The 15808-nt window shown below is 44.6% G+C and overlaps 2 protein-coding genes across 2 annotated transcripts; both read right to left on the reverse strand.

The window, feature by feature from the left end:
- Positions 1 to 1300: 1300 nt before the first annotated feature.
- CONPUDRAFT_70152 (uncharacterized protein) lies at positions 1301 to 3547 on the reverse strand (the record flags this gene model as incomplete). The annotated part of the gene is made up of 10 exons (XM_007765990.1): positions 1301 to 1373; positions 1431 to 1475; positions 1536 to 1635; positions 1691 to 1783; positions 1892 to 1949; positions 2183 to 2196; positions 2326 to 2443; positions 2499 to 2663; positions 2726 to 2844; positions 3007 to 3547. 10 exons carry the CDS (start codon positions 3545 to 3547, stop codon positions 1301 to 1303), a joined length of 1326 nt encoding a protein of 441 aa, XP_007764180.1.
- Positions 3548 to 10994: 7447 nt separating this feature from the next.
- On the reverse strand, positions 10995 to 11785 carry CONPUDRAFT_43330 (uncharacterized protein; the record flags this gene model as incomplete). The annotated part of the gene is made up of 3 exons (XM_007765793.1): positions 10995 to 11309; positions 11378 to 11584; positions 11639 to 11785. Coding segments are annotated over 3 exons (669 nt in total), but the record flags the coding sequence as incomplete, so codon positions are not given.
- Between the last annotated feature and the right edge of the window lie 4023 nt (positions 11786 to 15808).

Here is a 15808-nt window from a genome sequence, read left to right on the forward strand (position 1 = left end):
AAACACCAACCTGATGGTATTATAAAAATTACACAGCATTCATTGAAAAGTAAATAGAGACAGAATTTGGATAGTAGTACACATGTCATATATAGCCATTGGTAGATTAGAAAAAACACATGGAGCTGCAAAAAGCTATCTTGCCACAACCTTTGCAAAGTCTAGACTATATCTCTCAAACACCAGATTCTTCTCTAATCTCATCAGACAAATGCCTTTCTGCCCCCTTCTCTATCCCATTTCCCTGCAGAGCATGGTGGTAACAGTCAAGAATGCGCCTGGAGAATGCAAGGGTCAAGGAGGGATAATGAGCACCATCTCAAGCTGTAGTCCCATGGCTCAGGTTTGGCTTGAAAGCAAGCATGGTACCACAAGCCTGCTTTACCACTACCCCCAAGCCCTCCTCAACAAAGCTGCCTCCACCACCAGGAAAGTCTGTACATGGCTGTTTGCCATCAGACCTGTAAGCGAGGTTAAGTATATATTGCTGTGTTGGCCTCAGTTCTTTCCACATTAGACATCAGTTCAATCCCGTTTCCACACCGAAGCATCTGGGCCACCTCTACCCACCAATCCTTGGCAACGTGTCCTAGGCCGGCTTGACCTAGAGCAGCATACTGCATAGACACGACCTGTTTTCATGCACCCCAATTCTTGCTAAGTCCATTTTCACACCCTCTAAGCGAGCGGACTTAGAAAAAGTCAACCAAATCAGTGCAGGTTACCAGGCAGAAGTTGAAGTTCAATTTTTGCTTCCTCTCTCTTCTTCCCTCACCACCACCACCATCGCAAGTCCCTTTGCTGTTCCATGTCCACTCATCCCCTCCATCTTTCCCTTCCCTTTCATCATTACACCTCCCTCTTCCCTTACATCTCCTTTCCCTTACATCTCCTTTCCCTTACATCTCCTTCCTCCTGTACCTTACACTCACTTGATGTGGCTTGGCCCTGTATTGCTGGCTAGGTGAGTTCCATATGTTGGATGGGAAATTGTTGCTACATCCCTGTCTTGCTGTGTTTTCCCCTTGTCTCCTCTCTTGTTTTGTTGATGTTCCATTGTCCTGCCCATTTGAGCCATAGTTATAGTATCATCATTACTGTTCATCCCATATATTCTATTGTAGTTGATTTAGTTGCCACCATTATACTATGTTGTAGTGTTGAAGTACAATTCTATGAATGGTTTTTATCATTTTATCGGATCATTTGAAACAAAGCAATAATGGTAAATATCAAATAAATTCAAATTATGTCCTCCTAAGTTTGTCCAACCTTGAGGAGCTTCTACTCCAAACTGACCTCATAGACTTAACCTCAGACTGGCATGGAATCCAGGTCCGAATGACATATTCTGTTTGGGGTTGATCTCATGCCTGTGAACAAACAGCCATGTAGGTATGTCTCCAGAATCCACCTGGAAATTGACACACCATGACAGCGCAAAATCACAGTAAGCTGGAACAATGTGAGCCCAGCTGGCAATTTATGAGCAATAATTAGCCTGTCAATCATACTTCAACTTTACAAACACTCACACCACATAGTCTTGAGAAAGATATTCCTCTGGGGGGCTATGAGGCACCTGAGGAAAATGATATACAACACCATCATGGTCCTGAATGGACCAGCCAATATCTACAGCAGCAGAAAATTATTAATAGTTTTGAAGTTTTGTATACCAAATACTCACCTTCAGGTACGTTTCTTGTTTGCATGTTTAGAAGTGACTGAGCAGCAAGCTTAGCACTGATATGATCAATGACATTGCAAGGCACAACCACACCTGCAGCACACCAGAGAAGACTCAGGGTGGCCAGCACATCCTCGTCATGTGCAATCATAAGAGTGGGAGAAATTTTCCTTAGCCAACTTTTGGCCAAGCCAAACACACAGCTATCCCGTGGTCCAGCATTGTAACCTGCCTGAATCATCACACCCAGATGATCAGGCTGAAATAATTGTCAGTCAAAGCATAAACCAGAAAATATAAGCCAAAAGATCACATACTCACACATTACACTGATCATTGCAGGCATAACTAGCTACATCCGCTAGTCACATATATAGATGGTCTGCAAAAGGTGTGTGACCAAGAACATCACATGTTACAGCCATCTCAAGCTGTGGTTTTCCTTCTGCTGATAAACAGGGGATTTACTAGAATATTTAAATAAGCATTTACAGTGTTCACCATTTCTTGAAATAAAAATAGCCGACTCATTCTCGGGCAGAACAAAATAACTATTTGTAGCAGTAGCAGACCATGTCCGAGTACCTTTGTGCAATGACCGGTCACTTTCTGTGTACCACCTCCATGCACCGCACCTGTAGTCTTTCTGATGCTGACGCTCAATGATTCTTGGAAATGCTCCTGCAGACCAATCATAAACCATTGTGCTGACAGATGGAAGATGGGCACTTGCGTGAAGACCCAGATGGTAAACTTGACAGTAAATAGTTTTTTTACCAGAATATGCAACATATTAACAGAAACTTACTGCGTAATGCTTGTTCTGATGTGTTGCCACCTTATCGTTGATAGCACGTGCCTCTTTGAGTGCACAGTCAAATGACCATAAGTAATGCAGCCCATCCACTGCATTTTTATTAGTATCAGTATACTTTTGGAGTATAGGGCAGGCCTGCTTCAAGAGTTCTTCACACTAATTAAAAATTAATATAAGCACATTATCATTAATCATTAATCATTAAACACAGAACATACACTGGATATTTTTGAGGATACTTTAGTTTCGAAGTCCTCAATGAGCGCATCCATGTCAGCTTCTGACGAGTCATATGCCATTTTGGTGAGGGTTTTACAGTCCAAAACCCATGTGGTAACTGAAATTTTGAGCAGAAATTTTAATTAAGCCAAAATAAATGAAGAATGACAGAGGGTATCATACAGGCCTCCAGAACCTCACAGTTGCTGCTCTTGACACTGCTGCTGGGGAGGCCAGATGCCATTGCACTAGTACTGTGAGTGAATGATGGGGGGGATACATTTGTTCACCCCAGCCCCTCCTGCATTAAATGCCCCTCCTGCATTAAATGCCCCTCCTGCGTTGAATGCCCCTCTTGCGTCAAACACCCCTATTGTGTCAAATGCCTCTCCTGTGTCAAATACCCCAGCCCCACCTCCGCTGAGCATCCCGGCCCCATCTGATCTGAATGCCTCAGCCTCCACTGCGTCAAACGCCCTAGTCCCACCTGCATCAAATGCCCCAGTCCCCCCTCCTGCGCTGAATGCCCAGCTACCCCCTGCGTCAAATGCTGCCATCCTCTTGCCTGGGCTATTGGCATGCGCACGTTGATGGCCACGTTTGCAGCAGACCCACCGTGTTGCTTGCTGTCTGCGTTGTTCACTGTCTGTGCTGCTTGTTGTCCATGCTCCGGCACACGCTGAGCATGACACTGTCAACCTCCATTGCATGCAGACGACCAGCCCATTGGCCAGGCTTCTGGCTCCGGCTCGGGATTGGGGCTGAGAGGTGTTGGCCTCAGAACTGCCATGGGCACCGGGTACATAGGCGCTGTGGCACATGGTGAGTGGGGTATTGAGGGTGCGCACAAGCACAATGGATGTGATTATGGAGGGGGTGAGAGAGCAGGAGGTGCAACACTGGTTATTGTACAGTATGGGCTGCTGGCACTACCCAGTATGACCCATGATCAGGAGTTTGGTCATATCTTGTTTTGTAAGTGTCTGGTCATGTCTATGGAAGACAAAGGAAGGGAGCTGATGCGTGTGTGAATAGTGACTATGGGTTGGTAGGATTAAACCTCAATCCAGGCCATTTCTCTCAGCTGAATATGTTGCAAATGGCTTGTTCTACTGTAGACAGGCGCTAATGAAGATTCAATTTACAGTTGTATTGATGTGTCTTGCTCAAGTTGTGTAGAGTGGAAAGGCACTGGCGGCAATGCACCCAATGACAAGAGCAGCATCCCGAGGCTGTGCGAGGCAGAGAAAATGAAGGTTTCTGCTCATTGCCATTGAATACATCATGGATCTTGATCCACACTATGATCTTGCTGTGATTAAAGGTTAGTCATTACACATTGTGCAGATGTACATACATACTAAAATCACAATCTAGCTGCTTCATTCAACAACTTCCTCAATGCAATAGACAGCACATACTATACAATGGAGGCTACGAAGGTACAGTACACACTGGGCATGGTACCTCCTTTTGCAGTACTCATTGCACAAATCATCTAGGTCCCCAGGACTGTGCAACCCCACCAATGCCATCTCCATATAGTATGCATACAATGGAGCCAACCTCACTGAGTTCTATGTCACATGCCAGTGTGCTGAATTGGGCTCATGAACATTGCTGTACTCTACAGCTCCAGTAACTACAGTGTCACTGGCAATGACACTGTTTGCCTGTTCTTCAACAGTACATAGTCTGTCAATGGTACACTGTTCAGCCTGACATTCCCTGGCATGTGCCCGTACGGTGGCCTGGGCAAATTGGGTCTGTTTGTCAAGTTCATTAACTGTTGTCCTCAGGTGGTAAAGCACATTTACCTTGGTCATGCACAATGTTGAGACCCTTGTGAGTGTGTACTGTCTTTTGCCGAGGTTTTGGTCTTGTTTTTGTGGATGGTACTGTTTTCTGCTTGAGCTCTTTGGACACGCTTCCCTCAATATATTGGCTTCCTTCCTGCTAATCCTTAGTGTTGTTACCACAGTTTGAAGGCTAACAAACCTCGAAGTTATCATCATCAAATTCATGCCCATCGTCCCACATCTCGGGCATCCCTGCAAAAAGATTACATTGATCCTGATGGGCTCCTGCATCCCTGCCCCACTGTTTGCTGTTTGTAATCTGCCACACCAGCTTCAAGAGTGCTGGTAAACATCCGCTCCTCTAGAATTTTGAGACTTTCATGGTTGACATCTTTTTTTCACAGATTTGCAGTAAGTTCCATTTGACGAGCCTGATACAGTTGATTCCATGACATGAACCAAAGCCACTGCTGCTGGACCTCAGGAGCTGCTTTATGGGGAAATTCTGTATCTTGGCAGAGTTCCTTATCATGCAGCAATGCATAGATAATTGCTGATGCATGGCTATGCGGCCACTTATTAAACCAGTCCTGGTGGTCAACATGTGCTTCAGGTACATTGTGAAAAATCTGGTTAGCCACTTGGGCTGCCATGCTTGCTGAAAAACTTCCTCCATGGATTGGAGGAACTTCATCTGGATGTTCAAACACCCACCTTGCAGCAGGTAGCTCCAGAAAATTGATCAGGTAGTCGCATTGGCTGACCATCTTTGCAATATCATGTGCATAAGGGTGTAGTGCTTGAACAATATCCTCCCTGGGCTCATAATCCCTGTCCATGAAGTTGCCAAGAGTGTTTTCATCATTCTTGAGGTCAACATTCCAAGAGTGCCACCATCGCCCCAGCTAGTCATTGATGACAGTGTCAACTACAATTATATTAATGGATGGTGTAATATGCTCACCCATATCTGCTATTGGGCTTTAGCCTCACCCCACAGGCTATCCACAATATCTTCCTGGACAATTGTCGCATCTAGTCCTGGGGTGGGCTGAGTGAATTCAAAGATGTTTCTCTGCCACCACTTCACCTGCCAGTATGCATTGCCCATGAAATCTTTGGGCTGAATAAGTTGGACCAGATACCAATACTTTCCCCAGCGAGCCAAACCACCTTTTCCAGGCCTACACATAAAAGTTAATAAATGAAAGTCAATGATAAGAGTTAGAACACATACTTGAGATGAACAGCTAAGTCTTGCTTGGCCTGTACTGCTCACTTTGGTCTAAGGCCTGCATAAGAAATATTTGGTTTAGATGAGAGGTACTTCACTCACCTATCTATGCGAGCACCAAGAAGATGTTTGACCTCTAAAGCAGAACAACTGTCACACTCAAATAGTGCATGTGGGCCAAGGTCACTAATCCAGCTATCATGCTGGTATGCAAGATGTGACCAATTTTGACATGAATCACAAAGGATAACAGGCTTGTTAACATTCAACTTATGCCCGTTACCTTCAAGTCCACAGTGGCACACTATTGGAAAAGGTGCAGATTCTGGAGGTCTCCTATATGTTTTGGTAAAATAGTTGATGGTGGTGTCATCTGCAGGGGCTTGTGAAGTTGTTGGTGCTGCATTGAACAATGGGGTTTGTGCTGCCAGGTTTGATGTCAAGTCACAAACAGACTGGCGGACTGGTGATGCTGCCCAGAGAATTGGTGCTGCCATTGAAAATGGAGCATCATGTATTTCTAGGTCAGCTGAGGAAGCTGGGGAATTAATCCGCATTGTATGCTTGCCATGTTGAACTACGCCTGTGGTACTAAAGATTCCTGTGGTAAGTTGAAGCTCTTGTCTGTTGCCTTTAGGAGTAATGGGATTATGCTGCGGCCCAATTGCAGAGTATTTCAAGGTAGCACCCTGTTTATGGGAGCAAAAAATACAAGACTCATTGATTAGTTGGCTATGAGTAGGAGACATGCCAAGAGGATGTGGTATAACATCATCAGCATCATGAAGACTGGCTGTCAACACCGTGTTTGCCCAGGGAGAACTGGGACATTCAAGCTATGCTCCACTAGGGATACCATGTCCCAAAGATGCTAGCGAAGGTATGAAAAAGTATGGAGATGGACCAGAGGTGAACTGGAGATAGCAAAGGTAAAGGAGATGTGCATAGAAGCAAGGAGAAGTTGCTAAGTACAGCAGAGTACAATGGAGATGACAAGTCAATGTCAAGTCAACTTGGAGTATGATTTGGATAGAGATGACAAACACAAAAGAATGTCAAAGGTCACAGGAATGTTGGGGCAGGAGTAAATTGATATTCATACTATTAAATACAAGTCAAATGCTACCACTATTTATATCATAAGTCCGGATCTTTGGATAAGCTCTGCATAGCTACTGGCATAAGTGTGGAGTATCATAAGTAATCACTGAAGATGACTGAAGGTTGTAAGAATAAAAAAACATGACAGGCGTAACTGCGGGATAATGACAGGCGTAAAGTAATGACAGGTAGAATGTGGAGTGAGTTGGTCACAAGAAAATATGCTGACTGATAATTTTTGAGTGTGCTGGCATCTACTCCGTAGCTGCCAAAGATACTGAAGCAGTACCGAAGGAGCAAACATGAATCAGAGTTTGACCCGAGATGCATGGGTGTGACACTGGCTGAGGCTACCTCTAAACTGATATGGAGTTCATCTTGGAGAAAAGCAGTCTGTTGTAAGGCATAGTGTCTTTGTGTAGAAGTTCCACCCTCCAGATGATAAAGCAGTGCACATGTATGCACAGTGTTGGGTAGCCCCAGACTTGTGTCAGTTCCAGCAAGGCGCTTCAGCACAGACAACTGAGGGATAACAAAGGCAGAACCTCCATCCCTGCCATCATAGCAGTAGACCTTTTGATTTGCTGTGACACCTCTTCCAGTAAAGTGAGGATTATCAGAATGATAAAATGCTCAGCCACTGAGTTGGTAAAATCAAGTTGTGATTTTTTTCCTGCTGCCTTTGAAAGAGGCCTAAGCGAGAGAGGACAGTTCCACTGAGGTGCACCAGAATACAAATCAGCTTCATGCTCTGAGTTCACAATTTTGATAATTAGCGATACAGGGAGATGAATGCAGATTTTGTACACTGAGGCCTGTCCTCGGCATCCAGCATCAGCTGATGACACACCACTAGATGGTGGTTGGCACCAGCATGCTGCCAGAGACCTGTGATTGGGCCTAGAAAACTTGCCCTTGAACCAAGTTTCTATCGATCCAATGCACTTGACTGCCAAGCTGCAAGTAAACTGATGACAAAATGAGAGCTGAGGGAGAACTGGGATTTGCCAGTGATTTGACTGGAGCAGAGCAAGTGAGTTTGTAGAGTGACCTGTGCATGAGTGGATAACCACCGAGTGTGCTTGAAAATATGCATGCAGAAATGTAGGCTGCCGACCTTGAGGTGTATTAAGCAACAGTTCAAACCAACCCTAATATATTGATATAAGTCAAGCAGACAACACAATACTACAGCAACTTGTGTAATGTACTCACCCATAAGCTGCCAAATGCATTTAAAGACTTGATAATACCAAGCCCCATCAAGTCACAATGAAGAGTATTACGCTGTTCTGATAATATCTGAATTTTCTCAGAAACAGGCAAAGAGATGCTAAGATTGTGCCAGTTGAATATTGCATGAGCCAGGACTTGCATACAACTGTCATGATCAAGAGTATCTGGCTGAGTACAAGGCCCAAAGTTTGCCTGATAGTTCACAAGAAAGATGGAACAAGACACGAGTTCTAAAGGGGTATCAAGCCAGCAAGAATTATCAAGCCAGGCATATGTGGGTTGGCAGGTCTTGCTCTCCTGTGGTGTGCTATTGACACAAACTTGCCAAGATTTAGGTGTAGGTGTAGCTATCATTCCATTTGAATGTGACTCCAAGTCTGGATCTTCTAGGCAAAGTTGGCCTGAAGATTCGGGGGGAGCATAATCTGATCGTGAAAATAGTGTTTTACTGGCTGGATCTCGGCCTGGCTTGGTTTGTCCATATTTTTCTTTATTGTCTTGCCACTGGTGAGTTTGTTTGTGCCTGATTAACACCCCACCTTTAACAAGAATAAAAAATAGTGAAGGTTTCAGTTGGGTTTTAGGGGGAAATTCAAAACTTACATGAACGAGCAGAAGCACACAGCTCAAGATTGGCCAGAAAGCCCCGCAGTACTTGCCAGCCAGGAATGAAATTGTGCTTTTGGCCAACACTAGAATACATTTTGTGGTGCATTGCCTCTTGAGCATTGATAGTATCTGGAAGGTGGCTCCATAGCTCATCAGAAATATTGGTGCAGGTGCAAAAAAACATCTGTATACAATCGGCATGAAGCCACCAAGCCAGGGCTTAATAGCTGGAAAGTCTGTAACAAGGCCTGCAGCAGAGTTTTCAAAATTGTCAACAGTACCAGCATGAAGTAGATGCTTTGCACACTCTTTGAATGCCTGAGCCAGGTCAGGGAATACAGCACTTACAATTTTCTGAACTTGCTGTACTGAAGCACAAAAGTGCTGCTGGCATCCTTTGAGGCAAGAGCGTGCAGCAGCTTCAAGCTCTTCAACAGTGTGAATGTCATTGTCTTGATCTTGCCAAAACTGGATAAAAGCTGCAATAAACCCATTACGCTCAGTGAGGCTGAAGTCTACCACATGTCAAGGCTACCAATGAGAAATGCTGCATCATTAAATCATGTTTTCTTACATTCACCATCAAATTGTTATAAATCTGTTCTTGTATTTTCTGTGAGACCTGCCTTCAAGGTGTTGAACAAAGCAAGAAAGTGTATCTAGTAATGGGCTGTGGTAGCTCCATTTGCATATGAGATAAGAGCAGGAATCTATTCCTCTAGTTTTTGGCAATAGATAGAACTTGTAATGAGGAGATTGTTGCGAGAAGCTCAGAAACTGTACGAGGCATCTGTAACAATGCCAGCCTGGCAATCTTCTTTTACAGCAAGCTGAGATTGCATAAAACAAGTCTGGGCAGACACAACTGAAACAGGACCCAGCTGTGATATTTGAGTGATGATAAAATCTGGATATTCATTCTGAAGGTCTACCCATTCAGCTTCAAATGGTCACGGGAAAGTCTTCTTGTATATTTTCTTCTGATAGATGATTCACAAAGGATTGTCTAGAACTGATGAAATGGCAGCTGTGGATTCTCGTGGACCATGCAGACCCCGACGGCCAGTAACTAGCTCTGCAGGTCCAGTAGCTGGGTGTAGCGCTGTGGTAGAAATTATTTTGCCCGTGTTAGGTTAGGTTAGAAATAGCAACGCTCAAGGCGCCATTTATAACAAGAGTTAATAACAAACTACCCAATAACAGTTACTAACGTGTTAGAAATGAATTAATAACAGGTTAGAAATGTTAGAATTAGTTAGAAATCATCAAAAAGTCCTCAGCACTCCAATCGTCATTATCATCGACCTTTACGATCTCTTCTGCCTGCTTCTGAGAGTCGTGGGAATCGGAAAGCGTGTCCTTCGAAGGTTGGATGAGACCAGCAACAGCTGGGCTGTCCAATTTGACATAGGTTGTTATGGCCCAGCAAGTAGAGCTCCGAGCCACTGGTGATTGCTGTTCAGGTTGATCTTGATCAGTAGCAATGGTTTGATCAACACAATCTGTTTCTTCGAGGTCATAAGGGTCTGGGTGGCTGAAAAGAACATCTGATGCAGCTTCTTGCTCTGGTCCATTATCTGTAACACGGTCGTCATTCAAAAGATCCATGAGTGTTGGTGTAGAAAGGAGGGTAGGTTGTCCATCCATGCTGGAGAGCTTAACGTTTCCGGCAGCAGTATGAGTGTATGTGCCTTCGGTCAAACCATTCTTGTACCACTGTGATAACTGGGCACATTGGATGAGGTTCTCCGGTGTCATGGAGCTTCGTCTGGCCGAGTTAATCCATCCAAGCAGAGAAGCTGTACGTTCATCACAGAGTTCTGAAGGTGAGATTGAGAAGATTATTGTGCCGATTTTCTGGAATTAAAATAAGCAACTCAAGCGATTAACGTGAGGTGTATCTCAGCATAACTTACAGCAAGTACATCAGCATTTGAGTCGTTGCTGACCATCTGCCAGTACTTGAGGGCGGAGTCCTTGTTTTTGAAGTATGCACGCTGCTGGAATGGGGGTTGGCCATAGATCCAGCCAATAATTTGTTGTACAAGGCGTGCTGCTTCTGAGCTTCTACCACTTTTCTTCTCCATGCGTATCTGTTCACCTTTGAGGATAGCCAATGCCGAGTTGATCAGCTCTTTCAACAATAAAGGGTACATTTCTTTTCTCAAGGTCTCTCCATCTTTCAGATCGGGTAAATTAAGTTGAAGCCCACCACGAAGGAAGTACACTGAAAGGACCACATCAGCAAAGAATAACACCTTGAAATAAGTATATCATGAGACACATACGAGGATGGAGAAAGTATGCGAGCAAAAAGACCCCATGGGACGACTCAGACATCATTTGCGAGAATCGCTTGTTGTATATTTCAATCACTTGTTGGCGCCATGTCTCCAGACCAAGCGTTGGGCTGCCTAGGACGTGTTCAAGGTGCCATGCAATCGTCACCCAAACATAGAAGACGTCGGCACAATTCGTATTTTGACCCTCAAGTGTGGTGATGCCATTAGCAGCGCCCTCGAGGAGTTTGACCATTGAGTCCACTTGAGAAAGGAAATAAAAATGCGCTGGACCAGGTGTGAGGTATGTTGTCAGCTTTTTCGTCTGGAGGAGTATTATCAGACTACGCTTAATGTTGGATAAATTTTACATACTGCTTTGGTCTGGAAGACGATAGCACCAGAGGTCACACACTGCACAATTGCAGGCATACACCTCATAACTGCTTTGGCTTGTTGATGCGTAGTTCCAAATCGTGTCTCAGATGCCGATTTCATGCCTTGAGTAATTCCTTGTCTCTCGCGTTCAGCTGCAAGTTGCGCAGTACCTATATTAGATTGGCCAAAATAGTTTGATATGGCAGATATGATAGCCAGCTCCTAGAATAATGTGAGTAAGGTAATATACAGTGGTCAACAGTTCAGAGCACTCACCGCTTTGAATAAAACACCAATATCCTTGAGGAAGAGGTTCAAATTGTGGCATGGGTCATATATGCTCAGGAGCCATGGAAACTCCTTTACAAGTGCTTTCTTGCTGGCTCGGACATTGGGACCACTGTCACTAGTTGCTGCACTATAAGCTTTAGCTGTGTAGCGATGGAATACTTCTTTCTTGATTGTGTCAACCAGAGTAGAGCCGGTAACTGATATCCCTCTGTAGACATGCCCAGATGTGAAAACAGAACATCGACTGGGAAGAGTGGTGTGGAATGTGTAGATCTCATCATGCCCTCGAGAACTCCAGCCATCAAATGAGAGAGTGAGATATTGACGTCCATCCAAGAATTTAGCCAAAGCCTCGAGAAACAAAGCAAATTGTATCGCAATATGCTCAATAAAGAAGGAAGTCCGCTCCGGGGTGCAATATCCAGGGATAGCAATCAACAAGAAACTGACCAGCCAGGGATTGCTCACGAACGAAAAGGGCAAAGCACAGCACAAGACGAGCTTGAAGAGAGCAAGATCAATAGCAGCTTGATGTTTTTTCGTCATCTTTGGCAAAGTGTAATCAGTTATCTGCTCCTGCTTGAGGCCCTCACCGATATTGGGGACGTTATCACTTGACTCAGCAGAACTCTTTGCCTTTGTACGGACTTGCTTGACAGTTTGTTTACCCGCATTAGCACGCTCCTTGGTGAGAGCTTCAAAGAGCTTCGGAAAATTCATGTGAAGTGGCTAACAAGAATATAGATTGAGTTATATGTGATACCAATTAATTAGAAAGAAAACTAACTGTGCATTGCATAGCATGATGCTTGATGCGATAGGCCTGGCGATTAGCTGCACGCTTTAAGCAGCCTATGCAGTAGACATGAGTGATAATCTTGCCACTGGTGTTGGGCTCCATCTCTTCAATGATGAGATCATCAACCAAGTCGCCACGGGTGCGTCCAACACCTTGCTTTGCTCCAGAGCGAGCCGGTCCAATATCCCTGTTAACTGGTATACCATCCCATTCCAGCTTTCTTTGGTTTCGGATACTCTGAAAACGCGCCTCCTTGTCTGAGGGAACCACCAAAGCTTGGACAGGATGGTCAGTGGCGGAGGCTTTCCCTTTCCCTTTTCCATTGGCTCCAGTGGCTCGTACACCCGTATCATTGAATGTAAAAGGTGCCTAAACAAGAATCAGAGTAAGGTAATAATATTAAAATAGGGAAAGCACACTTCAGGAACTTCTCGATTCTCCTCCTGTGCTGCTAGTATCTTGTCAATATAGCTTGTCCATTCAATGTGTTCCTTGCTATGCAATTCAGTATTAGAATCAATGACTCCAATGAAATGAGGGATTTTGAAGCCATCATCTTCGATAAACTGTCGACGGGCTTCGAGTAGATTTTCTAAAGCCTGATGAGTTAGAACCATTTTGCTTAATGAATATTGTTGAATCTTTGACGACTTATATACAAGAGAAAATGCCTATGTCAAAGCAACGGATGCATCGCATTTTCAGCCGCAAAACCGTGAATCAGTCCACTTAGACGCTACCGCCTTCAACGTCAGCCACAAAGGCCACAGCCACGAGCACAGTGTGATTCAAACAACATAGCAAGAGCATAGCCGCCAGCTTTGACTCCGGCCCGGTTGCTTATGCCGCTTGTCATGGTCCGGCCAAAAAACGCGCCGAGGACGCGCATTTTTGCCAAGCAACGGTGGCAAACACCCTCCGATCGGCCGGGTTTATCTGTGCACTGCCTCGCGAATTTCTAACAATTTCTAACACTCTTCTGGGACCCCCAATGTTAGGGTTGTTACTAACGTGTTAGAAACGTGTTAGAAACTACCCTGTTAGTAACATTCTACTTTCTACCACAGCGCTAGCTGGGTGGTCTTTGAAAAGTTCATTCAGCTTATCTCTTTCTCCCTTAGTCAGGTGAACTTTGTGGGCAAGGCGAGGATGGCGATGAGACCCATTGTTATGAACATGGACACCCTGCTTGTAAAACCACAGTTCAAGAATGACTCCACAGGGGCAATGCTGCATATTGAGACATTGTGCTTTTGCAGCCTGATCTTGAACTATGCGTAAGGGCAAAGCAAGAGGGCAAAGCATGTACTTGCAACCTTTGGTGGAACAGACAATAATTCCACTGCAGTAGCGCCTTCGTATTTTGCCCTTCTGCCAGTTGTCTGCATTGGCTTTACCCTGATTGCGAGGTCACCCACCAGTATAACAGGCCCAATCAATCATAAAATTACTGTGACAGGAGTCATCTACATCCTTGAGAGATAAATCTTGTTTGAACTGACCATCAGGCCAAAGGTGCCAAATGGTGCCACTGGGAAGAACAACATGGTCGCTGCTATCAGCCAAAGGCTGCTGTGGTGGTAATGTGGTCTTAAGAGGTTGAACCAATACTGAGCTAGTCAAAACTGGAACAGTAGCATGTGAGTTGATGGGCTGTGATTTGTTTGGAACCTGATAGGGCTTTTCAGGTACAGGGGGATTGGGGGCACAAGCATGATTGGCAGGCTTATTCTCTTGATAAGTGGTAGTGGGAACAAGGGGGGGACAAGCAAGGAAATTGGCTGAGGATAGATATATGGGTATACAGATGGTATAGCAAATGGAGACCAAGGTGGTAACCTTTGCGGTACAAGGCTCTGATATAGAGGTATTGAAGTGGTGAGAGGAGTGATACAGGTGGGCACAGTGAATAGGATACTGCCTAAGGCTGAGCAGTGGGTATAGCATCAAATTGAAGGTTATATGGATGATTGTAACCACCAAGAGAACTGAGATCCCAAAAGCCATGCAGCTGCACTCTAACTGCATAGGATATGTGATCAGTTAAATTGCCTGGGTGGTTATTGAATTTGATGCTTACAATTGATTGCCAAGGGATATGAAGAACCCCTTTTGCTCATGATTGAACAAGAGCTGTGTGCTGTGTTAGGCGATGAGCAAGGTCAGACTGCTGATGTTATGCAAAAGGCCGTACTGTTGACATTGTCTGCAGTGCCTTGTGTTTTGCTGTATGAGGCTGCGGACGGTCAGTGTGGGGAGGGCTTGGGAAGGCTGCTAGTTGGCGGATTTGTACCACCAAGATCCTTGATGGCTGATTTTAGTGGATCCTATTTTATATTCAGCATTCAAGTGGTCAGCTGCTCTGTATATGGACTGACTGGTAGCATAGTGACTATAAGAAAATATCATTGAATTAGATTAATATAGACAATGTACTGCATGAAGGTGAACAACTGGGAAAATACTAGATGGATATGTGTGATAACATACACATAGATAGATGGGCTGTGCTACTCTGAGGATAGCATAGGCAGCCAGCCAGAACCTCTCTAGTCAGTCGTGTATGGTGATGGTGCAACTGGCAATGCTAGCTGGATAGGTCACCAAATGTAATTTCAGGCCTACATCGAAATCCACCAATCCTTGCATTTACCGCCAAAAGCAGCAACTTCTACAGCCAATTTTTCCTGATGTGTGTCACAACTACAATTAGTATTTGACCCTTTGCAGCTTTATTGGTTCATCCAGAAGCCTCCTTTACGGCGATGTTCCTCTACGAGGTCTACAAGTAAACACCGCCTTCACACGTCTACATGGTGCTAGGTACCCCAATAAGTAGTATTAGTGCCTTACGCAATCACGCACTTGTGTGGCTCCGCATTCATTGCACTGAGCCACGTACATAGCTTACGTAGCCATCCTGCATTACCGTGGGATTAGGACTATACAGCTTCACAAATACGGTAGTGACTTCACACACTCCTGTCATATATATACAGTCGCTACCATGAATATCATTCCTAAGTCTTTCTTACCCAAATGACTATCATTGTCAGCCTACTAGCTCAACAGCTACTAACTCAACCTTCAACCTAACGGCCGGTGAGTCTGTGCAGTTATAGACTTCCTAGCTATACTCGTGTTTGATCTTTGACAGACTGTGGGTTGTGGGTTGTGGACTCTGATTTGTGTCCCTGTAGGCTGGTCCTCAACATTTGACTTGAAAGTCATTGGTTACTTACAGGCTCCCATACTCTAAAGTAAGTTCTTGTCACAAGCCTACGTAAAATGTCCCCTATCGTGAAAATTGTTGACTCCTAAATTGCAAAGCCCCAACAGCTCTATCCTACTGACAC

The sequence above is a fragment of the Coniophora puteana genome, assembly GCF_000271625.1.
Source record: "Coniophora puteana RWD-64-598 SS2 unplaced genomic scaffold CONPUscaffold_2, whole genome shotgun sequence".
NCBI classification, from domain to species: Eukaryota; Fungi; Basidiomycota; class Agaricomycetes; order Boletales; family Coniophoraceae; genus Coniophora; species Coniophora puteana.